Below are 26,640 nucleotides of genomic sequence, written 5' to 3' on the forward strand. Positions count from 1 at the left end.
CCTTCGATGCAAAGAACCGGACGGATCGTTCTCGGAGGGGATGGCTACTGCCTCATTTAGACTATTCAAAGATGAGGGGTACTCCACATCTAAACCCAGGCCACTAGGATGCGAAATAAAATCCATGGAGAAATAACTTCGCAATTACGACTGAAAAAAAGAGTGTGGGTCACGAAGAAAGACGAGGGTAATTAGCGCGCACTGAGACTCCGTCCGTGCGTATGTAGGGATGTGTATGTCACAGACTTAGCCAGGTGGTGAGATTAGTCAAACAAACAAGCCTGAGACAATGCCAACATGAAACTCAAGGAAAACAATGAAATATGTAACAAATGATTCAAATATCGGATCGAAACAAAAACAATAATAGTAATAATAGGTTGGTCTCTGTGCTGGAGCTTATTTCGCGTCCTATATCAAAAAAGTTAGATTATGCCTCCCTAAATCGCTGATACTAGAGTAGTACACCGCCCCCATACTATCCTGTATTAATTACCACGAATTACAGTATAAATTTGAAATAGGTATAACTCATCCGGACGTGGTTTTAAGGTTTGAATTATGCGCCCACTCTTGGGGAATGACAAGTAAGAGGGGGGGTTCAACCTTATATTCCAAACAACTGGGTCGACTCATCACCACAACCTGCCAAACTAAACATAACAAAAATAAGTTTGTTGCTATGGTACTTACCTAAACGTATACCTTTGAAGTGACTTAAAATATCCTTGTAGTTTCTCTATGAAACAGAAAAAGTTTTGGATATCACTAGATAATGTCTGTGGTGGTTTCTGGTTATGTTTTCATTTTTCAACTGATATGCAGTCCATGTATTGACGTTCTACTGGATTGGGGCCGTATCAGCAGCCCCTGGGAGTTGCTAGGGAGCGGGGCACTTATCTGTGCAGGTAACCTCTACGGATACACGTTTCAGCACGGTTCGGGCCGTACACACGAACATAACGCCTCTAACTCCCAACTGCGGTTTGACTGTTGTTTTAAGCTGCACTTACCAAGTATCTAAGCGAATTGGGCTTTGAACATGACCGGACTCGAGGTCTAGCTACTCTCTTCAACCTGACATATAAAATTCAAAAAAACTTAATTATATTCTAGCGAGTGCATCAATCCACGAGAGTCGATGTTTAGTATCAGAAATCTTGTGGTTTAGAGAATGTGCAAGTGCAAATGAGCTGGTGAATGAGCAAAAGATTATAAAAATAATTACATTTGTTCTGTAAGATGAGGACTCAGATGGCTAGTAGTCTTAAGCAACTACTGGTTCAACTGAACATATGTTAACAGAGTAATTAATTATGCATTAATAGATGAACATAGTTCATGTAATTAGAGGAGAGAGTAGTCTAATAGTTTTCTGGTAGTCCCAGTGCTACATAGTCAGGTACTTGTGACGAGCAATTATATGTACGTTGGTAGGCCACTTTGGGCATGATTCCATACTCAATACCCTTTTTGTAAGACCATTGACTCGATTCAACGAGCTCAGTATCCCAGGTCCAGTAAATTGAACCCCAGCCACCATTGGATTCAAACACTTCCATCTGGACTTCGGCAAACTGCAACAGATACTCTTTATATGCGTCAGAGTAGTTATCGGGATTAGTGTTTGAGGGCGAACACGTACAATTGATAGCACCATCACATGACGGTGTAAAAACTGGGGGAGTACTGTATCCAGGATTGAAGTTACCTTCCCAACGAGACCCAACACCGACATTATTCAAATTAAGGGTGCAATCATTGTCAGCTTGACTCCACTCACCAATCAAAGTAGGTCCATGTCCTGTCATTTCGTTTGACGATAAATTCATAGTGGTTGCCCATTGGTTGCATACAAGGTTAAGCTTAGCTTCATGTGACAGACCAATGAGGTATGTGTCGAAAATAGTATATTGGTGAATGTCCAGAGTCATATTGGGATAAGCAGATGGAGGGAACTGGCCTTTCCAGGCTCCTGCTCCTAAGAAGCCGTCTCCAAAAACAATGTTGCCAGTGTAGCTATTATTTCGTACGATATCATAAGCTTGGCTTGTCCAGTCAATTACCAGTGTGTTATTAAGAGTCTGCATTTTGGGTTCATTGACCAGTCCATAAAATGTGATAATGTTCTTGTAACGATCTTGAGAAAAGAATTTTGATAACTGATCGTGCAATTCAAGAGATTGATTTCCATATACCAGTCCTTGAGTACCATTTAACCAGTGTGGGTATCCTTGGCGGCCACTGTGATTCCATCCATTTTGACTTCCAGGAGCAGCATGGAAATCCAACGACACTCTAAGTCCGTATTTACGACACCACTCAATAGCTCGAAGGAGGTATCTCCAGCTTACCTGTGGAAGATATTGGTCTCCAGGATACGTTTTCACAGCCCAGTATCCATATGGAATTCTAACATGATCTAAACCAGCAGCAGCGATTTCTTGAAGCGTGGTCTCATTAACCCATGTGGCATAATGTGTTTCTAGTGTTTGTTTAACATTGGCCATACCGCCGCTAGCATTAAGACTGCCGACAAGTGTCCATTCGTCGACAATTGGTGGATTACTGGTGTTACTGAAAAAAGAGGGAGTGATGAATGGTTCAGTAACAAGCCAACCACCAAGATTAACACCTCTAATTGGTAGTTCGCCATATGGAAATGGCTCGTTTAAAGGAGGAACATGTGGATTCGCCTGAGCACTGTCGTCCCAAGTACTATTAAGACCCATTATTGATAGTCCACCGACAGTGGCATTGGTATATGTAGTATTAAAGTCCGTCTTATCTAACCAAGTTGAAGGATCTAAAATAGTGCCCTTGGCAGATGATGGTATGCTGTTGTCGCTAGTGGCAGTCGACGTGGAACTAGGGCCTGATGTTGAAGATGGCGATTGCTGTGTCCTGGATGTATCTTTGTTATTTTTACCAATTACTAACAGTCCAATTGGTATTAGTACTGCAGCAAGAATGGCTATTAAAGCCACAATGCCAATAAAAATCCACAGCTTCTTTTTACCTCGCTTACCACTGGCTCCATTGCCATCGGGCGATCCATTGTCTGGCATGCCCGTACCATCAATCTGCCCATCTGATGCGAGACTTTTCTCATTAAAGCCTGTTCCGCTGTATGGCTTGACTGGTGGTGGTATAGGAGCGGGATCGAGGTGATCGTCAAATGGAGTGGTTGCTTTGATGGCTTGATGGGCAGGAACTGTGCCTTCCTCTGCCACAATAGTTGACGATCCGTTATGTAAACTGGCACTGTTGATTGGGTTGAGACCACCACCCATGCCATTGCTTCCCTTGGTGGTATGGTAGCTACTGGCCCAAGTTTGTTGTGAGCTGTTGGCAGCATGATTTTGATAGAGAGCTTGAGCAGGACCAGTACTGGAAGCTGCTGATGGTGCTCTGGCCGAAGATGTATTGGAACCACGTCGATGAGACGAAATTGGCGGTACTGGAGGTTGAAAAATATTGGCCTGTTCGTTGGTCGACTCATGGTCGTCATGCTCATCGTACATCTCACCTTCTTCGGGCTGGAGAAAACTAAAATCACTATCCCGACTATGGTTTGTGTTCAGAGAGTACATATCACTCTCAACAAATGTATAACGGGGTCTAGGTAATGGAGCTGCTGACTGCGTTACCGAGTCCCTGACCGACCTTCGGTCTTTATTGTCCATGATTATGGAGTGCGGTGAATGTCGCCTCGTATTCGTTACTGGCATGTCCATAATGAAAGAAGCCTGTTTCGAATCAGAAATATGCGTGTATTAAGTGGGACTTAAGCAAGATTAAGATTTGGCGATACACTTGGAAAGACTTCAGGGGTCAACGAGGAGTAACCTTGAAACCAAAAATGAAATAGATCAGAAAAAACTAAGACAAACAAAAACAATAACAGAACAAGAAAGAAAGTGTGCAATGGTGAAAAAATGAAAAGAGCAAAAATCACAAGAATAGCAACCAGACAATGCTAATAAGTTGAATGACAGGAATGAAACGTAGCTAGTAGCTAGGTAAGTAGCGATTGTGAGACAGAATAACTCTTCACACGGCCCCAGGTCGGATCTCGCGTTCCACGCGTGAAAAAATGCTAAAATCCAGAATAGACAAGCAGTATCGGCAAAATACTGCTGCTGTAGCGTAGTAGTTCTGAATAGGGGTAGAATTTTAATGCGATTACGATAATAACATGGGTATATGCATGCATGTACTTCCCACCAGCTGTCAACTGATCCCGCGCTGCACTTGAATATTTCCAGGTCAATACGGTATAACTGATAAAATAAATCAAAATATAAGACTATTGCCAGTCCAAAATGACTGTTCTTAAGTCTATTCTTTATTCTCAAATTAGCAATGAAACGCGATTTTATTAAGTCCTTTAGTTTAGTACCTGTCTCTGTTCTCTTTGTACCTAGTTTTGTGGGGTATGCATGTCCCATTTTTTGAGTAAAGACGCGCAATCGGAGTATTTGTCCACTCTGGAACAGCTGCTCAGACCTCTGTGTTACATGTTAAAAGTCTCAATGGCTAGGACACTTTTAATCGTACAGATTGAACCCTTTTTCTCGTTGCAAAATCCATTTTAAGCTGGCAAAAAAGTCGTCTGTTGACCACCTTTACCTTTGGCTTTCCTAAAAAAGCTCTGTACGTACAGCTTATTTTTGGGAGAAGAATTTTCAGGGGGTAGATTCTCATAACATTACCTTGTTGGTGGAAAAGTTGTACTAATCGGGACGGCGTCAGACTCGTTCTTCTCAAGCTGCAGACGTGCCGTCCAGAAAGCGTATACACGCTATGCATCATGCAAGTATTAATTATACCGCTTAAAAGGTGATTCTAAACTACCCCTGGGATTTAACTCCTGACTCTGAGCTTGAGCTTCTCCTCTGTACAAGCGGGGTACTAACGAGCCCCAGCTGATCACGCGGACTAAAGGTAAATAATAGCTGTATGATAAGATCAATTGAAAGCCGACATTTCTCCAACCGGCTCAACAATCAAATCCCATGCTATCCTGACCCTCTTTACATACTTAAGTTTCGCCCGATTACACTTTTGTACCTGGGAATCCGCCTCCGGCGGCTGGGGCTCCGCCCCAGACCCCGCTGCTCGTCTCGCTTCGCTCGACTCGGGCGTGGCGTCTCTCGAGTACCATTGTATCTGTTGCAAGAGCATTTTAATACCAAAAATACTAAAACTGGTGTAGAGAATATTATTCGTCTTTAATTTATTCTTGCGAATAGCCAGAGCACCATTCAGACGACCGACCACCTGCTGACAAGCCAGTTATGAGAACAAGCCCAGGAGAGTTGGGAATTTCATCGAGGTTCTATGGATGATCCTGCCTCCAGCGGCTGGGCTCTGTCCCAGACACCGTAGCTCCTGCTTCGCAGGAGACTGCTGCGGTCCGAAGAGACGACTCGAGCGTAGCGAGAGGAGCCATGGGGTCTGGGGCAGAGCCCCAGCCGCCGGAGGCAGGACTCTCCACAGAAATATAACATTGACTGTTCCGAAAGTTGCGGGTGTTAGTTAAGGCGACGACCAAGCTAGTGTAAACGTACGTAACGTAAGCCAAAAAAAATAAAAATATGATATGCCGAGATTGTCAGGTAAGATGCAGGGTCCGGCGAGGACTAATTTTCCCTGGTGTATTCGGGCAATGAGCGCTGTTGCTCCATCATGACTCTATCACTTGAAACACTTGATCTAAGGACCAGCTCAATCAACAATAGCTTTTTTCATCTCATTGGCGCGTTTTTCCATTTCGGGGACCCTTTTTTGGATAATCCTGTATCGTCCTTAGTCGTGTGAGCCACTCTGTTAGATCCTGGTAGCGTTCCGCGTACTCCACTTCAGCCTCAAGTCTAGCTAGTGATGCCTCAAGTCTAGCGTTTTCTGTCTCATTTCTAGCTTTTTCGTCGGCCAATTGCTTCTCGAGTGTAGTGATCTCTGCCTGCAGTTGATCCTCACGTTGTTTGGCGTTTGCTTCGATTGTTAGAAGTCTCAAGGCGAAGTCATATATGTGTCTGTCTGACAATGAAGTTTCAGCCAGTTCCTCCTTGTCAGCTTCACTCATAGGTTCCTTGTCAGCTACGACGACGGCTCTTCTGTCCTCGTAGCATTCCGCTGTCAATCGGTCACTTGTACTTTCATCCATTTTCCAATTATGAGAAATTTTATAGGATATCACAGAAAATCATTTTATAAATGGATGGTTATGTGTCAGAAAAATGGAACACGCAATCTTTTGCATATAAATCTGTCTATGTAAAACCGACTACATGCACGATACATGTAAAGGAGTAATTATCTGATGCTGGTCTTTGCTGAATTTCAGATGTTTACCAACACCCAAAGTGCGAGTTCTCGGGATAATTTCATTCAATTCAACAGCAAAACGAATGACAATATTAGTGAATATGATAAGTAAAAATGTAATAGTGTCGTTGGTTTAAGCCTACATAAGACAGTAAATGAATATCAATCGATATATGTAAAGGATATACATGAGCTCAAAAAGCATTTACTTTAACATCAGCAATTTTACAGTTCTCATGAGAAAAAACAGTTGCCGGGACCGCCAACGCCCGACTCGAGCGAAACCAGAGGAACTACGGGATCTGGGGCGCAGCCCCAGCCGCTAGAGGCATAAGGGGATGGATGCGACCACGTCTATAAGTGCTTAAATATATGCTTAAAAATGAATATTTCCACCACACTGTCAATAAATAATAAAACTATAAAATCCGAACAGAAGCTGAGAGCCGTTTACAGATCTGCTGTGGGTTGCTCAGTTGATCCATAGTTGTGTGGCTCATCTGGACTCGGAGGAGGTGATGGCTTAGACAGGAAGAAAGAGGTTATTAGGAGACAGAAAAATCCGAGAGAAACAATTTCGAAAACAGTTTGAGGCCGTGTAGCAACAGTGAGGTTAAAAATGCGGAAAAACACTAGTGGACCCACTACCATGCTGAAATTGTTGACGAGACTCAATGCACCCAGCAGCTCACCGATTCTGTCTTGGGGCGCATGCTTGATGATGGCATTCTTCATTGACGGGATCTGAACACCGGCCAACGAGTCAATAATCAGTACAATGGCAAACACCTTGGGGTTGGGGGCATTTCCAAGAGCAGAGTAGCCAAAGATACTGATAAGTTGTCCGATTCGAATCATGGTCAAATCGACTTTATCCAGGCCATTACCTACGACTCTAAACTTGGATCGTAAGAATCGTAGAGCAAGAGGGAATATAATAGCAAGGACGAAGACTCGAGACATTCCAAACACGGAAATTAAATATCCCACTTCCACACCGGTCCACTTGAACTTCAGCTCAGCAATCATCATGATGATAGGCGAGATGGCAATTGCAAACTCCATGCCCAAAGATGCCATAATAACAAGCATCCTGGCATTACGTCTGGATGCTCTGTCACTCAAGTGGTCAAATTTAAGCAATGCAAGCGGCTTGAGGAAATTAACTTTATGAAGATACTGCTGCCAGTTGGTAGCATTACTCATAACCTGCTCCAAGTCGGTATCGTATTGAACTTGAGACATACGACGGGCTTTTAGTGGTCGAGACTCTACTAAAAATAATGCCGTGAGAACGATGTTGGTGACATAAAAGCCAATGGATACCATATAAAGTTTTGGCAATGAGCGGTATGTGGACAGAATAAGACTGCCGATAACAGGACCAATAGCAATGGATCCAAAAAGACAGGAATCAAGCATTGCTAAGGACTTTGCTCGAAGACTAGGAGGAATACAGTCTGCGACATAAGAACTATTCAAAACCTGGACAGTCATCAAACTACCGCCAATGCCTTGAATGGCCGATGAAACTAGCAGCCATCGATAATCGAAATATTGGGGGTATGAGGTACAAAGAAACGGGATGATATCAGCAAACATGCCACAGAAAGAGCACCAGAGAATAATATACTTACGACCAATTCGGTCAGAGTAGGAAGCCAGTTTGGGGGTGGCAACAATACCCAAAATACCGAGAATGGCGGTTCGGTACGAGGTGAAGTTGGCTACAAGAGCAGCTACCTCGGGACCTCTACATCTGGGGTCGGCACCGAATTCAGGAGGTTCTTGAGCGTCAATGGGGATTTGTAGACTCCGGGAAGGAGCTGCATCATACAGAGATCTACAGATGAGCTCGAACATGACATCCAAATTAGACGCAGTAACCATAGACTGACCAATTGCAAATAGTGAGAAAATAATCACCAGAACAATAGAAGACGGTCTATGAGTCCAAGGTAGCCCCCTGTACTCTTCATTGAGTCTCGAATGGGCCTCATCAGGGTCCACATCTGAATGTTCGTCATCAGATCCCGAGTCGATAGCCGGGTCAGTCTCTCTTTCTGTGACTGCAGTATTATTCTTCGAAGTTGACGAGGATGAACCAGTGTGGGTATGTGTATAGAATTGAGGACGACCATCACTATCAGAAGAATTCTCCTCGTTGCCGCCATACAACAGCCTGGTGCGCTCATTAAACTCTCTAGCTACCACATCATTTCCAGCAGAGTCAACTGCTCCGCCAATGACCGAGCTCATTTTGTATTCTTATTTATACCTTGAACCTGGCCGGCTAGTAGTCGTTATCACCGTACTTCTGTTGTCTAGAGAAATCAGATTCAGTATTTATCGAATCAACAAAATCCAATCTTTCAACGAACGGCACTGCAGATATATCAAAAACCAAAACCCCAAAAAAATCCCAAATACTAATACTATAACAAAATAATTTGTTCAATCAGAATAAATATAAATGTCTGATGCTTTATAATCCAAAACCAAAAAGGCCCGACAACAAACAATTTTCAAGAAATTATTCGATATATAATATTAGAACCGACGTCAGTTGCACATCAATTAGCATAACAGGCGAATGTCATTCTTTTTATGTATAATGGTGCAATACAATGCACCAGGAAGGTTTATCGGCGGTATCGAACACAGCGATCTGACACCAAACATCTATAGCTCAAGCGCAAAGTTTAAGTCCGCAGGACGATGGGGATCTGATATGCAATGAACGGTTCGAGCCACTGACCACCAACTGATGCCGTGCCAAAGATAAGACAAGGCAAAGTACATCAACAACCACAACAACGACGACAACAACAACAATGACACTAAAATTATTTTGTAGATAAGGTTCCCAAATTAATAATGTCGAGATGTAATATTATCAGATTCAGCCGATATTATTTACCCTCCAGAAACTGAATTCATTGACCCCCCAGTCAGTAAGTCAGTCAGTCATGTTTTTTATTTTAGGAGTGCTTTCTCGTTATGAGACAGGACAGCACCGGAACTCCGGTATTATCAATCAACAGCTAACTTTATATCGACTAGAGACCAAGTTCCGCTGTGACCTACCAGAAACCTGCGGGCGGCTAGCCCAATTTCAACCTCACTTTGCATGAATGGCAACTTACATTTGGGAGAATCTCCAGTGGTGCAGCAGCAGGTAGCAACGGTGCGGTCTCAATCCGATAGGCGTCGGATGCATCTCCGAAGGCAACAGCAAGATTAGACTCACGTTCGGCATCGCAGTCCGATGATCGTACTCAGCTCTCAGACTGTGCTCTTTCTCACTGATAAGGAGTCTGCTGCATTGCGGGGTCGCCGTTTGTTTGTTTGCTAGCCTCTCTTGTTCCTGGTTCCTTCGAGGTCCCTCGAGTTCACTCGAAATTGCCATTGCTGTTTCCGAAGTGTTGAGGTGCTAATGGTCTTGAAAAATCGAGACAACTCCGACCACATCTCAGCCTGACCTCCTTCACTTTTCTCGTTTTCGATTCTTTCAGTCAGTCTCGACTACCAATTGCCATTCATCACCGACCACTGAACTGAAACAAATGCAACAATCAGCAGCCATTTGCCCCCCAACAAGCGAGATAAGCCCACTCTGACAGCCGATCTCCGCTAACTCCTCCTCGAGCCATGGCACGGCTTCAGCGGGGGTTCTGCCTCCGGCGGCTGGGGCTCCGCCCCAGACCCCGCTGCTCCTCTCGCTGCGCTCGAGTCGTTTCGTCGACGGTCCCAGCCACTCCTGCGAAGCAGGAGCCACGGGGTCTGGGGCGGAGCCCCAGCCGCCGGAGGCCAACTCCACCCCTCGGAGGTCACGTGACCGTGAAGAGAGTGAAGTGCGGCAAGTTTGATGTTCATGTTTGAGAGCGACGGTCACCCCACTAGAGAGAATAGCGGTGTAAAGAATGTCTCGGAGGGCCAGTGGATTTCTGGCAAGAATATCGCCGAGAGTGTGGAGGGAGTTTGGTCGGGAGAGTGCAAGTTCTGGTTTTTTAATTAACAGCGCGAGGGATGTTGAGGTAGAGACGACGGGTGTACAGCATAGCAGGAGCAAGTCGACAGGTCCGCCGAAGAGAAAGTCATGGCAGGAGCGTGTGGAGAGTTTGGCTGACACGTTTTCGCCGCCCCTACCGTTGTCAAAGGTGGAGGAAGATAATTTGACGAATATTATACAGTCATTGCTGAATAAGAGGGTGGTGAAGAACTCGACTGACAAGCGGGTCAGAAGCCATTTCCAGGGTCTGTTAGATGGACTTCAAACTCTAACAACTCCATCTGTTGATGATGATAATGGTGTTGGTATGGCATCACAGAAGAAGATGACTAGAAAAAGCCTCCTGCCATTATCAGAAAAAGAAAGAGAACAGATAATTAACCTATTTCCCCGCACATGTCCATCGGCTGATCTCATCCATAGCTTTGATGAGCTGTATTATAACGGCGAGTTGACAAGCAAAATCGCTTCTTTGATTCTCAAACATAAAGCAATTTCATCGGCTGAAGATGTTGACCACATTGCAAGACTGGTATTCAGTGGGGGTTCGGGTGTAGGACGATGGTCCTTGTCCGATATCTACACCTTCCGACTGCTTGTAGCCAACAAGTTCTGGAATATAGGACAACGAGAAAAGGCCCAGTCGCTAATTGTCGACAGTTTTGAGACTCTTTGGAGACCTGTGCTTGTCGACAGGATTCTCAGCCCGCATACGGTAACAGGTTTCGGCAAAGCTTTACTTGTATTCCACAGACGAGACCTATTTGAAGAGCTGCTTGCCAGTTGGGACTACAACACATTTAACTCGGTTAATTCTGATACAGCTGAAACCGCTAATGCTACACCAGTTGCAGCTGATACATCTTCCAGTCCATCTGGTATCCTGTCTTCGCTGTTTCTTCCCCTGTGGAAGGCAGCTATGTCCTGTCAGGACTTTGATCTGTCAGAGAAGATTATTAATTCGGGACTAAAGTGCAGTTTTGAGTCCCATGTTTGGGAATCACAGCCATATCCAGAAACCGATTCTGTTGTCCTCTACACAGCAACTTTATCAACCTTATACAAAAACAAAAGTCAAGACCAGCATATCCAACAACTCATAGTCAAACAGTTGGACACTGTCCCGCTTCCCAAACAGACCCCTCAGTCACAGACTTTCTTCTTGAAGTCGTCTATTTATTACCTCATCGATATCTGCTCCAGCCTTGCTGTTTCCAATGTACAGTCCCAGCGGGAGATAGCTGCTGAACTGCTGCCGTTTTTTGAAGCATTCACAAAGAAAACCCTACTCAGACCAGCCGACGTTGACGACCGTACGCGTGCTGTTCTACCTGCCAGACTAAGTCTGTTGAAACTGAACATCTCGGGCCAACATGGCCATCGCGAGCACCACCATCACTCGGTTCCCGAAATCGCTACACCTTAACAGCCGATTCTGCTGTTATTTATTTATTCATCCCATCCTCTATTCTCTATATTTGCATACCACCGTAGCAATACTATTTATTGTTGATACGTTTTTGCGGTATCGTCTGCGGGAGGGTGTGCCTCCGGCGGCTGGGGCTGCGCCCCAGACCCCGTGGCTCCTCTCGCTGCGCTCGAGTCGTTATCTGGGGGTCCCCCGTACGTTCGCGAAGCGAACACAACGGGGTATGGGGCGCCAGAGGCAGATGCCCTCCAGATATAAATGATCACGTGCAAGGGATCAGACATAAAAAGTGTTGCATGTACTTGACATAGCGTGAAGTTGGATTACCCGGCTTTGTTTGGAGGTGGAATTCCAAAACAGATGCAAATAGGGCATCAGATCCACTTGGGCAACAAACCAGTAACAGTCAATTTAACAACATATTAATATCAGTTTGAGGTTTTGGAATCAATTGGTTTTGAAAAGTGTAAGTCCGAATCACTACGAACTGCCGTGGCTTTTATTTTAGGGTTTTGTTATGTGCAGTAGTTCTAACAATTGGACAGTGAAGAAACACGACTAATTGCATTCGACTAATCTCGGCAATAATGTCGGACGAGAATCCCAATCCAGAACAACCTGGATTGGCCAGCAATGAGCAAGATGCTGGACAGTCTCAGTCTATTGATAGTACAATTCCAGCATCAGTAACAACTACCGACCATTCCAATCATACTGAGCCTGCATCGCATGAAGACCTGGATCATGGCGTTGACCACGCCCAACAATTCGCGATGGAGCCCACTGGCACAGTTGAACCGGGTCCGTCTTTTTCAGAGCCATTTGTTATGCCATCTTTTTCGGCGCAATTTACTACACCATTCACAGAAGTACTACCAGAGTCGTTTGATGCATCTGCCAATGTGCCTCGAATTTCCGACCCGAACTCTGAAGTAGAGGGTAATGTACCGACTATAAACACACTGGCTGAACCAATGGCAGTAGATGAAAATTTCCAACAACAGAGTGTGCCGGTGGCTCAACCCCCACTAATAAGCGGGCAAGAGCCTTTTGTTCAGACTTCTGGTCAACCAGATGTTGCAGCTCAATCAAGTGAACCAGCTGCTGCTGTAGTAGAAACAAGAAGACAACCTTTTGGTGAAAAGTCCGAGGATGCTTTAGTGGCTTCTAAGAAAACAGCTGTGGCAGTGTTTCTGTCAGTGGATATTTCGTTTTTGTCTAACCTGCCAGAAGTGGTGATACAAAAGATTGCAGTGCGCGCATCGGAATTGGAAGCACTCAAGAGTCAAAAACTCCTTGATGATGTTTCATACGGTAAGTTTTTGGCATTGCTGAGATGGTAATAAGATGATTTACTAACAAATAACAGAACAATCTCTACATGCTGCCAATTCTAAATTATCAGTAACGAAGCAACGATTAGACGACAAAACTCAAGAAGTTGAGAAACTAGAAGGGGCAGTGGCCACCTTAGAAAGAGCCAAACTTGAAATGCAAAACGAGCTGGATCAAGTCCATAGCCAAACTAATACTAGCAGTGATGGCATGAGATCGTTACAACAAAGGATAGAGAGTCTAACGAATGATAAGCGTCATCTATTCGAAACGTTAGAAAGGCGTAGTAGTGAGTTAAGAGAACTTAGATCGGAATTAGAGTCGGCTCATCAAAAGTCATTGGATGCTAGGAAGCAGATTGTTGAGCTGGAAAACCAAGCTCAACAAGCAAGATCTTCACAAATGAGCAGCAAACTGAAAGAACAAAGCTTGGGTCAAGAAATCGAACTGCTTAAACGGAGTAATGATTGGCTCGACTCGGAATTAAAAGCCAAATCTGAAGAATTCAAAAAGTTTAGAACTGAACGAATGACCAAGTTATCTACATTACAATCTGAGTACGATTCTCTACAAAGTAATCATAGCTCATTAGTGAAGCGATACGATGCTTTGCAAGCCCGATTTGATGAAGTGTCTCAGTCTTATGACAGTTCACTGGTCAAGATCAAAGACCTCCAGAATGCACAAGTAGTGGCCGAGGAGAGTTTCCGATCTGAGATGGCTGCTCAACACCGACTCACTGAATTATGGGAACGGTCAGCCAACGAATCAAAGGCTAGAGTTGAAGAGCTACAAAGAACAAAATCTAAAGATCAGTCAAGTCAAGCTGCTGAAATGGCCAGATGGAAAGCTGAAGCTGAGAAAGCTAGAGAAAAGGCCGACAAGTTCGAAAAACAAATGAAGAATCTGGAAACTAGATTAGAAACTGTGTTCAGCCAGAATGACAATCTTGTGGCAGCTGATAAAGTTGCTGGATCTGTACCCTCGACTCCAGGTCCTGGTTCACCGCAGACCCCTTCAAGAAATGGTGCATCTTCTTCAAATATTGGTATCTTTTCTCCTTCGGGACAAATCATCTCCAAACTGCAGAAGAGTGGAGGATCTCTTGTACAACTATACTCTGATTTGCAAGAAACAAAGATCTTATTAGAAAAAGAACGTCATAAGAATGAAGTTTTGCGAAGGGAAATGGATAATATTTTGGAAGAGATGGAGGACCATGCTCCAATTATTATGGCTGAAAGGGAAGAGCATCGACGACTTGAAGTTGAGCTCGCTGAGCTTAGCACTCAACTTGAAAAGGCTACTTCTGACAGTGACGAGTTCAAGGCCAAGCTCAAGGTTGTCGAAAGCAAGTACAATGATAGTATTACTGAGAAAGATATTATTACTCAGCAAGTTCGTGACTTGTCACGACAGGTACAACATCTTCTTGTACAGCGCCAACTTGAGAGCGATGCTGAAGCACCCTTGACGCCCCAAGAACATGCTGAACTTCAAAGGCTACTGAGGACATCTGACGATGACATTGGTAATACGGGATCTGACACGCAGCGCGTCATTTCTGAAAGACTTGTCTTATTCAAGGATATTATTGAGTTGCAGAAGCAGAACGAGTATCTTCTCAATGCCACACGCGAACTGGCCGAGAAAACTGAGAAGATGGATGCCGCTAGCAAGAAAGATTATGAAAATCTTGAATCAGCGGCTGTGGAAGAAGCAAAGCAGGCGATCAAGAGCTTACAAGAAGAGTTGGCAAGAGTTAACATCAAGTACGATGCTCTTAAGAGAGAGCGTGATATGTTCAGAAGCATGCTCAAATCTGGTGAGTCGAATAGTGGGGCCAACAATGCACCCGGTGGTAGTAGTGACCAGGTAGAGAAGCTTATTGCTCAACATCAAGAGGCTACTCAGGTTATCAAACAAGTCGAACAAAACTTTGAAGTTTACAGAAACGAGACATCAATTACTATTAAGACTCTTAACGATCAAATTAGTTCCATCACGAACGAACGTACCGCTCTACAACTCAAAATTGCCAAACTTGAGAGCCAGGTTGAAATTGCTGGTGAAAGATCGAAGCATTCCAATAGTAATCTTCAACTTCTGCAATCGGAAAATCAGGAACTTAAGAAGCGAAATGAGTCCTTACAGGAGTCACTCTCCAAGCAGGATCTTAGAACTTACCAAGTGGCTGAAGAGCTCATTGATTCTAAATCGTTGCTTGACAGTGTAAAGAATGAATTGTCCAACCTGAAGGCTGAAAAGAGCCTCTGGAAATCAATCGAGGAGCGTATCAGCAAAGAGAATGCCGAGCATCTTGAAGAAAAGGGTCGCTTGAATGGAATTCTGAAAAATATGGAAATTGTTAACGCCGAACGGGAAAAGAATTTCCAGGATACTGAACGTAGACTTAACAAGCAAGTGGATTCCTTGGAGGCTCAAGTTTCGAGACTGAATCAAAAACTCGAAATGGAGGAGAGGGAAGTCAAGTCCCTTTCTGACAGGAGAGATGTTGATAACGCAGAGTTTAATTCCAAATTGGAAAGTCTCAGACAAGAACTCAAAAAGGCACAAGATAATCTGGCAGCAGCTAAATCTGAGAATGAAGAGCTTAGCAGAATTCGCAGACAGCTTTCAGCAGAAATTGCTGCGGCAAATGAGCAGTTGGCTGTGTACAAGTCACAACCAGGATCTACTCTCGAGACAAAGCTATCTGAAGAAATCGAGATTTTGAAGAGAAGTTTGAAGGAAAAGGACGAGCAGCTTGCAAGTGCCGATAAACACATCCACGACTTGACAGAAGTGGCCTCAGCGGCCGAGGAAGCTTTGGGAAGTCTTAATTCATCTCATGAGGAATATACTGCATCGATTACTGAGAATATTGCCAAGAAGGATGTAAGTTCATTAAAATACCGCTGGAAAAATTTTTTTTTTTCATTTTACTAACTATATTTGTAGTCAGAAATTGTCAACCTCAAGGAAAGACTCCAGGTTACTACTGGTATTCTTGAAAGCACCACCAAGGAGCTCGATTCTATTAAAAGTGCTAAAGCTCGGGGTGCTGATGATCTAAAGGCTGAAAAGGAGAAGTTGGAGGCAAGAATTGCCGCTTTACTTGAAAGTGAGGAACGCTTCACGAAGAATCAACAGGACTTGAAACGAGATCTTGAACAACAAGCCATTATTGCCAAGGAAGCTCAAGATAATTATGAGAAGGAGCTTGTTAAACACGCAAAAGCAGCTGATACTGTCCAACTTCTTCGTGCAGAGGTCAGCCAGCTTAAGGAACAGACTATTGAACTTCATTCTAAGGCAGACAGTGCAGCGGCCCAACTCTCTAATGCAGAAGCTAGCTGGGACAATCAAAAGTATACTTATGAACATGAAATTGAGCAACTCAAATCGCGAACAGAAGAGCTCGCCTCTCAAAACAAGACCTTGCTGGAACAGCTGGAAAGCATTAGTTCAAGAGTATCCAACATCAAACCAGAGGCCGGAATCACTGGTGAGAATGTGGAATCGGAAGAGCCCTCTTCGGATGATCAGCTACGTGAGATAATTTCGTACTTGAGACGCGAAAAGGAGATTGTTGACTGCAACTACGAACTGGCTCAACAAGAATCTAGGAGACTTAAACAGCAACTTGATCACACAACAGCTGCTTTGGATGAAGCCAAGGTTGAGATTGAAAGGGAACGACAGAGAGAATCAGACTCTCTCCGTATTGCTGCGGAACACGCTAAGGTTATTAAGCAATTAGAAGATATCAACCTTCTGCGTGAAAGTAATTCAACTCTTCGCACTCAAAGTAATTACTACATGGCCAAGGCTAAGGAACTGGAAACTGAGCTCAACTCGGTCAAAGAGAGAGTCGAGCCACTTGAGGATCAGCTCCGCGAAGCAGTTGCCGAGTCAGAAGCCAAGGATTCACAAATCAAGATTATCGAAGAGGATAATGAAAAGTGGAAACAGAGAGCTCAACAAATCTTGCAGAAATACCAGCGAATTGATCCCGAGGAGCTTCAAGCTCTTAAGGATGAGGCTGAGAAACTTAGAACATCTCTGACGGCCCTTGAAGAAGAGAAGAAGCAACTACAATCACAGATAACGGTGGCAGTTGAAGCAAAAGCAAAGGAGTTTGAAGCTAAACTGGCCGAATCAGCCGAGAACTATACTTCACTTAACAATAAGTTCTCAAGATTAAGAGACGAGTCCCAATCAAAACTTGCCAAGAGACGTGGTGAAGTAAATCAAGTGCGGGAAGAGTTGAACAAATCTATCGCCGAAAATACTCAGCTCAAGGAGAGCCTTGAAAATGCCAAGAAGGAGCTCGAAGCAGCAAATACTGCACAAAATACCTTAGGTGCTAGTAATCAAGCTGAGTTAGCAAAGCTTAGAACAGAGTTGACAACGACTAAGGAAGCTTTGGAGAAAGCGAAATCGAGTCCATCTCAAGCCGACGATACCGAAAAAGATAAGAGAATTGCACATCTTGAAAGTGAGGTGAATCGTCTTAGTGACGAAGCTGTAGAGCTTCAACGGGCACAGGAAATGTCAGGCACGGAAGCAAACGCCAAGGTTATCGAGCTTACTCAGCAGAAGGCACACGCAGAACAGCGAATTGTGACTCTATCTAATGAACTGACTAGTTTGCGGGAATCCTTGTCTAAGGCCATCAGCAACGAACAGCATGAGCAGAAACTCAACGAGCTGAAACAGCAACTTGAGGCTGCCAAGCAAGCTAGTAATGGATCAGCAAGTGGAACCGATGGTAATGCGGTAGACATTGAAGCATTGAGAAAACAGGTCATGGAGGAGGCTGAAAGGTCTGCCATTAATCGTCTCAAGGCTAATGCTCAAAGACGACTTGCTGAATCGACTGAGAAACGCAAATCTGAGCTGGAGGCTGAGTTTTCTCGAAAGGAGGAAGAATTGAAAAAGGAGTATGCTCAGAAGGAAGAGGAATTGAAAGCACAGTTATCTCAAGGAGGAAACGGCACTGGTGTCGACAAAGAAAAACTAGAAGCTCTTGAAAAGGAATATAAGGCAAAGAATGAAAGCTTAGTCTCAAAGCATACGGAGGAGTTGAAGACAGCTACACAAGCTGGTCGGGATGCTGCTGCCAAGGAGGGAGCAATGAGAGTTCAATTACTTGTCAAAAAGGCTGAAAAGCTTGAAAAAGAAAAGGCTCAGCTTGAATCAGAGAAAAACCAACTTGCACTTCAGATTCGAAGATTGAAAGGAGGCGAAGATATTGCTGGTCCAACTCCAGCGGCTGCCGTAAACCCGGCTGTCGGACAAAATCCTGTTACCTCTGGAGGAGCAGGGCCAAAGGCGGCTGGTGGATTCGCTAGACCCACCTTTGCTTCTACAGCCTCGTCAGCCACTGGTGGTGGTCAAGCCCAGTCGTCAATTCCAACTGCTGGTGGTAGATTACGGCCACCTACAAGTGTAGCAGGTGTAAGCCGACCTGCAGGGGCACAAGCAAGACCAACTATCGTCAGGCCAGGAATAGCTCGTCCTGGTGGAGCACCTGCCACAGCTCAAGTTTCCCAGATTTTGAATGCTGCAGCTGCTGATGCTACGGGAGCCAAGAGAGCAGCTTCGAACGATAACTCGACGAACCAAGATCCTAAAAGACGAAAGGAATAGAATAATGACCATGTTCTAATTTTGTACTGTTATATTATTGTTATATTAATATGAATGTTTTTTATTAGTTAAATTAATCTTTGGGAATACAATTCCCATTTTTATATTACAATCTTATTTTGATTTTGTCTTTGTCGCTTTTATCGACTCAACGGACTTGATTTGAATGCCGCTCACAAGCACTCCACTCAAGTACTCCAGTAAAATCATGAACAAACAGAGCAAACTGGAAATGCAATAGTGACTTATACCAGTTCCAATATCCAACCAACTGCCTTCATCAACGACTAGATAAAAGAAGTTGAGTGACAGGATATCCGATACAGATAGTACCATGGAAAAGAGTGCAGACTTTGGTACTCCTAACCTAAGATTGATCAAACCCAATGTCACAGACAAGATTGCAAATGGCACCATTATCTTGAACATCAGTAGTGCACTCATTGCAAAGGGATCGAAAATGGGAATTAGTCTATAGACAGAATCCAAAGAAAATGATGAGATGGAGGCAACGTTACCAGTGCCGAAAAATCCGACCTGTGACAAGAAGAAAAAGAAGAGCGCCGTTCTGAACTCGCTCAAACTCAACTTTCTCTGAGGGTGGATGACATAAAACTGAGACTCGAATTCTAACCATACGACCAAAATCGCGAAAAATGATACATAAAACAAGCCCTCATATGATATAGTAAGCAGGACAAAAGTAGGACTGAAGGCCATGAATAAGGTTAGAAGTCGATAACGGTAGTCTGAAACTGGGGAAAAATAATTCAAGAATGGCACAATGAGGGAACCAACCAGAACTAGCCATCCAACAATTTGATTGCCTACAGGCAGACCCTGACGAGCCTGCAGAGACTTTACAGATGATCTGGTCACTATGACCGACAAAATTATTAAACCTAGTTGAACACCACATAAAACCAACGACGTTATGGAGAGTCTTAGGCGGTTTCCAAGGTGAACGGTATAGTACAAGCCAATTAGAGTCATCAAAACACCAGCAGCAACAATTTGTTCAATACTCTCGACCTTTAGGACCGGGAGAATGGTGAAAATTGCCAAAATAATACAGAGAAGAGCCCAAAAGGCACTGAGCCAAATATTTTTGAGCGCGATTTTGAAATCCTGGATCCATGGCCACATGGCCGCAATGCCAAAACAAAGAGAAAAAATCTCTCTATAGAAGTACCCATATACGATGGCTTCAAATAGTCCTACAAGGAAGACTAGCGAAAATACGGATGTTTGAGTTTTATTCTTTGTCGGCGAGCTTGAAACTAACGATTTGATACCTCCAGTCAATATAGCAGCATTTTCAAAAATTTGGTCCCAGAAAAATGCAGGGAAAATTGCGTATAAATAAAAGTGTATAGGGGATTCCTGGTGATATAATAGCCCACATAAAATAGCCAATACACCAACCGTTATCACTCTTATGACGGATCTATGAGATAAAGACGGATTTGAGTCGATAACAAAAAGGTGGAAAAAAGAGGTTGTAGCGTATCCAATCCAACCTAAGAAACCGGTGGTCACCAGAGATCTTAAAAACAACCAGTTATATGTTTGTAAATAGCGAAGACCCTTTAGACCCAGAACCATCAATTCTTCAGCCTTGATTATAGATTGCTCAAATTGATTATTGGCTATCAAAGCTTCAATTTCAGCTTTGCGAGCTTCAATGCTAGTTTCGCCGCTAAGGGGGCCAAATGGAGTGAAGTTTAACTGCGATTTCCGCTTTTCAGATTCCTTTACCAGGTACTGTTCAATGATTGCGTATGCGTTGGCTTTGAGAGCCTCACTTTTGGTCTTATCGGAGGCGTCTACAAATGCCAATGGCAGTTCACCTACAGAATTGGCAGGATAATTAAGACCAACTAAATAGCTCATCAAAGGGGCAATATCAGCTTGGTTCACGTCGTTTCTTTTGACAGGCAGATTCCAAGGGTTAGAAAATTCGTCATGGCCACTAAGATCAGTAGTAATTGGTTTAGGAACACCTGCTCCCCAAGCAACTAGTGGAGTGCGAGTATTGTTTGGGTGACCATCGCCATGACTACCGAAATCACTCATACCATGGTCAGCAGTAAACACCCATGTTGTTTTGCCATCGCCATAAAATTGATTGACTTTGGTCTCGAGTTCAGCAATTTTCGTGTCAATATACTTGATATTATCATAGTACTCAGGGGAGTAGGGTCGGTAACTATGGCCAGCAGTATCGATACCAAGAAGATGGAGGAAGAAAACAATCTTGTCTTGACGAAGATATTCGTTCAAGTCCGCATTAACTTTTGCCTCATCAAATAGTCTATCTAAATGATCAAACACAAATTTATCCAATTCAATAGATGATTTCGTAAAATCTTCAGACTCATGTCCATACATGATTGCATCTACTCTGTCGGGATCCGAAGCACCATCTGCAAACATTGGAAGAATATCTGGTGATCCGTAGGAATAAGTGTGTCTAGACTGGTTGAAAACAGAATCAAAATCTACAGGGTTTTCTTTCCATCCTTTTGTAACTGCGCTCACGTCTTCATAAAAGCCTGCAATAATTGCGACATGACCAGGCCTTGATTCAGTGGGCATCCGGGTGTGAGAAACGCCAAAAGTGCCATGATTTAGAACTTTGTCACGAATAAAAGGAGTCAGATAGGCCGCCTCATTTGTGACTGGATGTGTAATATTCAAAAAGCACGAATCAGCTCGGAGTCCATCTCCAACAATCAAAAATAACCGCTTCGCAGGTGGGTTCTCGGGGGTACTGAAATGTCTCATGCCATGAACGAGCGGACTGACAAAGTAAATATCAAAAATGGACATAAGAAATGACAGGTGGAAAATAATTCCCACAAAGAGAACCGTCCATCTATCGAGCAGATTCATCTTTGTACTAGTCCTTACCGTCACCCAAACTCGTCTGTGCTCGTTCACCAGCTTATATATATTACCAGGGTCCACTCACGTTTTCCCTATATGACTTTACGCGCGGCTAAGAACACGTCTTGAACCCACTAAGGTAAACTGATCGGCTCCTGCAGGGGGTGACGATCATTCAGGGGAACAACGTGGTCGAACTTCGTGCTGTAGAGCGATAGACACTTTCCTCCAAACTTTGCTGTTTATATCGTGAGTTTGAGGTGGATACTTGACACATTTAATTCTGGTTACCATCTTCAAAATCCTGAAGGTAGTGTGTTATGAGCGCGAAGGGTGCTACGGATTAACGGTTGAATTTGTCTCAAATAAATAGTAAAAATAAATAAAAATGCTATGCTAGTTGTTATGCTTTGTTATAGTGCTCATTGATCTCAAAAAGCTGGCGAACACGGAGGTAGTCGGTAATGGCCACTGCGTGAGATTCAATGGCCATTGTCCAAATAGCTTTCACTGCTTGGTCTTGACGAAGCGCTTGTAAGTACTTTTCAACTGACTCCGATGTCTGAAGTAACGAAATACCATTGCTTTCGTCGGCCCTGCGACGACTATTCTGATAATCGGTAAATTTTCCAGAATATTCGAACCAAGAAGCAAAGTATTTCTCCATGTGAATGCCATATTCTTGAAGTTCTATCAAAGTAGGCACCTCGCTGGGAACTTGAGGAGGCTTGGGTGGTTGAAGATGAAGGAGGTCATTCGGACTAGACGTCATCAATTGCTGGGCCCCGCCAACCCCGCCGTTCTGCATATTGCTCGAAGCCTGGCCTTGATTATTTGCCTCTGAGCCGAACGTATTATTGGGTAGTCCTGAAGAATTTGCTGATGCTGTGAATACCTTGGGGATTGTTGTGTTTACGGGTGTAAATGCAGTTTCCAGTTTTGTAAAGAAATTGCCATTGGGTCGAATAAATGAACTCACTCGATCGGAATCGTCCATGCGGGAGGTTGTTAAGTTATCAGATTCATTTCGTTTGGCAGAGACATTGGGTCTATTTCCGTCGCTGTCAGGAATATTTCGCGACAAGTCACCCAAATCGAAATTACCATTAGTCTGAGTGAAGGGCGTAACGTTTATGAAATCTCGTTTCAACGAGTCATATCGTCCACTACCGTCTTCTTCTGGTACTTCTTCTATATGAACTGTACGGGCTCTCTTCAAAGGAGATTGTGGGGCTGCACCATCAAACGAAACATCAGCTGGGTTTCTCTTCTTGCTGGCATGCGAAACAGACTCTTGAGCCCGCACCTCTGAATCGCCCAAGTTACTTGTTTCATCATCGGCATCATCTTCCATATATCCCACCGGGTCTCCTACGTCTTCCGTGCCTTTGCTGTAGCTTGTCGCATCGCCGCTTTCTTTCTCCTGTCCTCTGTTGGCATCCTCATTTGCAGTTTCACTGCCGGACTCGTCGTTGCCACTCAGATCTATTATATCGTCTTCCGTAAGATCAATAATAGGTACACCTTTAGGAACTTCATCGAAGCGAGTGCTGGTCATGTGTGGTAGATCCGAATGGCGAGTATGGCGAGCAAAATGTCTTCCTGTAAACATTGATCCATTAAATTTAGTTCTCTTGGAGAAATTAGACCCGCTGGATCCAGTTCCTTCGGGGTATATGTTGTTGAACTCCTGTTCAAATTCATTCTCAAACGTCTCTGCAGCATCTCCATATACTTCATTATCATCACCGTCATAATCACTTTCTTCTTCAGAATCAACAAACAGATTATTATGTTCTCTCTTAGGTTTCTTCTCAGTGGATTTCGCGTTTGTGCTTTGTTTGGGTACTTTGAAGTTAATCGGCTCTGAACGGTCTAGATGGTCTGTATTCGTCTTGCTGGAATCATCATCTTTTGAAACCTTTTCACCTTTACTGGCTTTTTTGCTCGCATCTTCAGTGTCGTTGCTTGAATTGTTGTCGTCACCAGCTACATATGAATAAGAAGAAGAGCCAGCCCCACCATCAGTACGTTTGAACGTTCGGGTCTTTTCCTTCACCTCTTGTCTACCCCAGGTCTGGCTATAGTAAGTAGGATTGTCGTGATTTTGAGACTTGGCATTGCCATTCTCAGATGTTGAGGATCGATCCCGTTCATTACTGGTCCTTGCCTGATGCTGTTGAGGTTGACTTTTAGACGTCGATGATTGTTTTTGTTTCTGTTTTTGTTGGGTTTGCTCTCTGTGCTGATTCGGTTGTCGCTGGTATGGATAAAAGGGCTGTTCATGCTGTTGCTGTTGATAATTGAATGCTGAGCCTGTATAATTAGTGGATCCATAGCTAGACCCCGGGTGGGTAAAGAACTCGTAGTTGGCGCTATAAAAGTTATTTTCTGGAAACGAGTCTTGATTGTAGTAGTAGCTCGAATATGGATTCGTATTTGATCTGTTGTAAAAAGAAGAAAAGAAGTTTGGTCGCTGTTGCCTCGAATTGAAATTCCTTCCTCTGGAACTAGCACTTCCAAACGAGAACGAATAAGGGTCGGCATAAGTGGAATACCCCGGGAATTGGTTGGCATTCGACCCATTGCCGTGATTATTTCCATTGCTGGTATATCTTGAATTGGATCCTGGGGAGTACGAGGTCGGATTGGGCCTCTTCGTCTCGTCTAACTTGGCATTGTAACCTGCTCTCTTCACTGGATCAGTGAGAGTCTCCTGAGCTTCTAGCAGAACTTTGAACTTATCGGCATCACCACTGTTTTTATCGGGATGATATTTAAGTGCTTAAAATGTTAGTATCACAACCGGATCTGAAAACAGGTTCACACTGGTGGCAAATACACTCTCGTAATCAACCCACCACAGGACCCTAAATCAAGCATCCCCATCACTTATGCTCATTCACCTGTACCTACCCAGCTTTTTGTACGCCTTTTTGACATCGGTCGTAGACGAGTTTCGGTCTACACCCAGGATAGAGTAGTAGTCTGGCGTGACAGTAGACGTTGGCATTGCGACACACTAACCTTCGCCTCCTGCTTATCTCTTGTTCAAAGCTGACAATGTCGCCCGTCTTCATCATTTCATCTGCCACACTTCTCCTACGCGTCACCTGATCACGGGGTTAGGGTGCAACACAGGGGACGAGGGTTCTGCCTCCGGCGGCTGGGGCTCCGCCCCAGACCCCGTAGCTCCTGCTTCGCAGGAGATTTCGTGGCGATTCCCGAGTCCGACTCGAGCGCAGCGAGAGGAGCAGCGGGGTCTGGGGCGGAGCCCCAGCCGCCGGAGGCACACCTGCTCCGCCCCTGTGGAAACAGGGGAGAGGGGAGACTGCAGGTGCGGTGCTGCAATGCATGGTTTAAGGGTCCGTGACAGGAGTGTATCTTGCAGGGGGATCGACCACGCCGTTACTGCTCATCCGTTCCCTAGATGGTGGCGAGCATGGAACACCACATATGGACGTGTTTCACATTGTGGACGGTGTCGTGGTAACTGTCAGAGTGTGGGGGCACACAGCAATGGAGAGTTGGCATACAGAGAAAAGATAGTTATGAGTTGTTTTAGAGTGTGTGGAGGGGGGGTTGACAGAACCGGGATGTCGGACTCAGGCTGGCATATAATACCTGCAATGTACGGAAAGCGGATCGCTGGTAGATCCTATCATAAAATTAGCGATGTGCGGTCTAATCGGCGAGAAACACCGTGGTAAAACGGTTGTCACGATAACTGATCCTGGTATATATGCCGTTTTCAGATGGGTTTATAGACGGATTGCCACGGTGCATAGCACATGTACTGGGAAATCGCTCAAAATGTCGTGAAGTGCTATCCAGACTAGGCTAGGTTGTTTTGCCATTTTCCAAACTGCTTTTTGTCTCGCGAGATCGGTCTTTTCTCCATTCGCCACTTGTCTTAAACTGCAATAAGGTTTGAAACAGTCTAGCGAAAATGATAACAGAAACGAGATTAATTTAGTGTTTGCCAAGTATCTGATGCAGTAAACTTTGTTCAGAGGGGGGGGGATTTGAGTTCACTCGTCATCCATCGATGGAAACATCAATAGTAGTATCGTTAGAATGGGGGTATTGTTGGATTACGGTTAGATTTGGTTAGATCATGGGTATCAAGTTTGCCAGTGGCTTTGTTATTTTTTTTTTTCTTTGTATTTGTTTATTCCATTTGATCATTGCATTGATCATGTTCCATAACAAAAATGATGGACATGAACTCGCTGCTGCGAACGCGAACATCTCTCCTTTTGTAGTCTTGCACCCTGCGCCATATCATGTATCTATTGAGGAGGTACCAGGAAACTGAAAAATCAGATCACCAGGTAGCTAAGTAGGACTAAGTAGGCCTAAACGGATTTTAGTAGAGTTAAGAAAAGTCAAGCAGTTTAACCACGTTGAACGATATATGGATGGAATTATCAGCTTAGTGATAATGCTTTAAGCCAGACCAAGCCAGCTCAGCGGCATCATACTATGCGCCAGTGGATGAGCCAGATGCTAGGTAAGTTACTTACTTACTTACCCATAGCTCCTGGCATTGCTGTCAGTCTGCATCACATTCTGATCGTCTGATTATTGCAGTATATCACAAAGGTACATACTGCTGCTGATGCTGATGCTGCTGCTGCTGCTGTTAGAAAGTTCGTTTAGTGAGGTTGTTTAGAGGGTTCGATAGAGAGTTCGTTTAGTGGGGTGGGGTTGTTTATTGAGTCAGTGGGGTCGTTTAGTGTTGTCGTAGGGTTAGAGGGTCATTTCCTGCTTTAAGGCAGCAGCAACGCGCTTACTAACTGCGGTTCCCACTGGTGTTGTGGGTCTTATTACATATCCCGTAGAGGTTCAATGCTGGCTGTTATGTTGTACTGGGCTTTCTTGGATAGCCCATGGCGGCTCAACTCAAACCTTGGACGCCTGTGAAAAGTCACCTATATCTTGGCTTTCAGCCTGGTCCGCCTCAACATCGCCTTGAACTCACCTTGAA

The 26,640-nt window shown here is 44.2% G+C and overlaps 5 protein-coding genes across 5 annotated transcripts; 1 reads left to right on the plus strand and 4 right to left on the minus strand.

The window, feature by feature from the left end:
- Nucleotides 1–1,364: 1,364 nt before the first annotated feature.
- On the minus strand, nucleotides 1,365–3,686 carry EXG2 (Exg2p; the record flags this gene model as incomplete). The annotated part of the gene is made up of 1 exon (XM_018882334.1): nucleotides 1,365–3,686. The coding sequence occupies one exon, from the start codon at nucleotides 3,684–3,686 to the stop codon at nucleotides 1,365–1,367; it is 2,322 nt and encodes a 773-aa protein (XP_018736721.1).
- Nucleotides 3,687–6,780: 3,094 nt separating this feature from the next.
- On the minus strand, nucleotides 6,781–8,589 carry AWJ20_5206 (uncharacterized protein; the record flags this gene model as incomplete). Its single annotated transcript, XM_018882335.1, has 1 exon — nucleotides 6,781–8,589. One exon carries the CDS (start codon nucleotides 8,587–8,589, stop codon nucleotides 6,781–6,783), a length of 1,809 nt encoding a protein of 602 aa, XP_018736722.1.
- Nucleotides 8,590–13,262: 4,673 nt separating this feature from the next.
- On the plus strand, nucleotides 13,263–18,761 carry MLP1 (Mlp1p; the record flags this gene model as incomplete). Its single annotated transcript, XM_018882336.1, has 2 exons — nucleotides 13,263–16,004; nucleotides 16,068–18,761. 2 exons carry the CDS (start codon nucleotides 13,263–13,265, stop codon nucleotides 18,759–18,761), a joined length of 5,436 nt encoding a protein of 1,811 aa, XP_018736723.1.
- A 114-nt stretch (nucleotides 18,762–18,875) lies between these two features.
- Nucleotides 18,876–21,593, minus strand: MCD4 (Mcd4p; the record flags this gene model as incomplete). Its single annotated transcript, XM_018882337.1, has 1 exon — nucleotides 18,876–21,593. One exon carries the CDS (start codon nucleotides 21,591–21,593, stop codon nucleotides 18,876–18,878), a length of 2,718 nt encoding a protein of 905 aa, XP_018736724.1.
- A 460-nt stretch (nucleotides 21,594–22,053) lies between these two features.
- Nucleotides 22,054–24,593, minus strand: SIS1 (type II HSP40 co-chaperone SIS1; the record flags this gene model as incomplete). Its single annotated transcript, XM_018882338.1, has 2 exons — nucleotides 22,054–24,434; nucleotides 24,557–24,593. 2 exons carry the CDS (start codon nucleotides 24,591–24,593, stop codon nucleotides 22,054–22,056), a joined length of 2,418 nt encoding a protein of 805 aa, XP_018736725.1.
- Between the last annotated feature and the right edge of the window lie 2,047 nt (nucleotides 24,594–26,640).

Source organism: Sugiyamaella lignohabitans, chromosome D (assembly GCF_001640025.1).
Source record: "Sugiyamaella lignohabitans strain CBS 10342 chromosome D, complete sequence".
NCBI classification, from domain to species: Eukaryota; Fungi; Ascomycota; class Dipodascomycetes; order Dipodascales; family Trichomonascaceae; genus Sugiyamaella; species Sugiyamaella lignohabitans.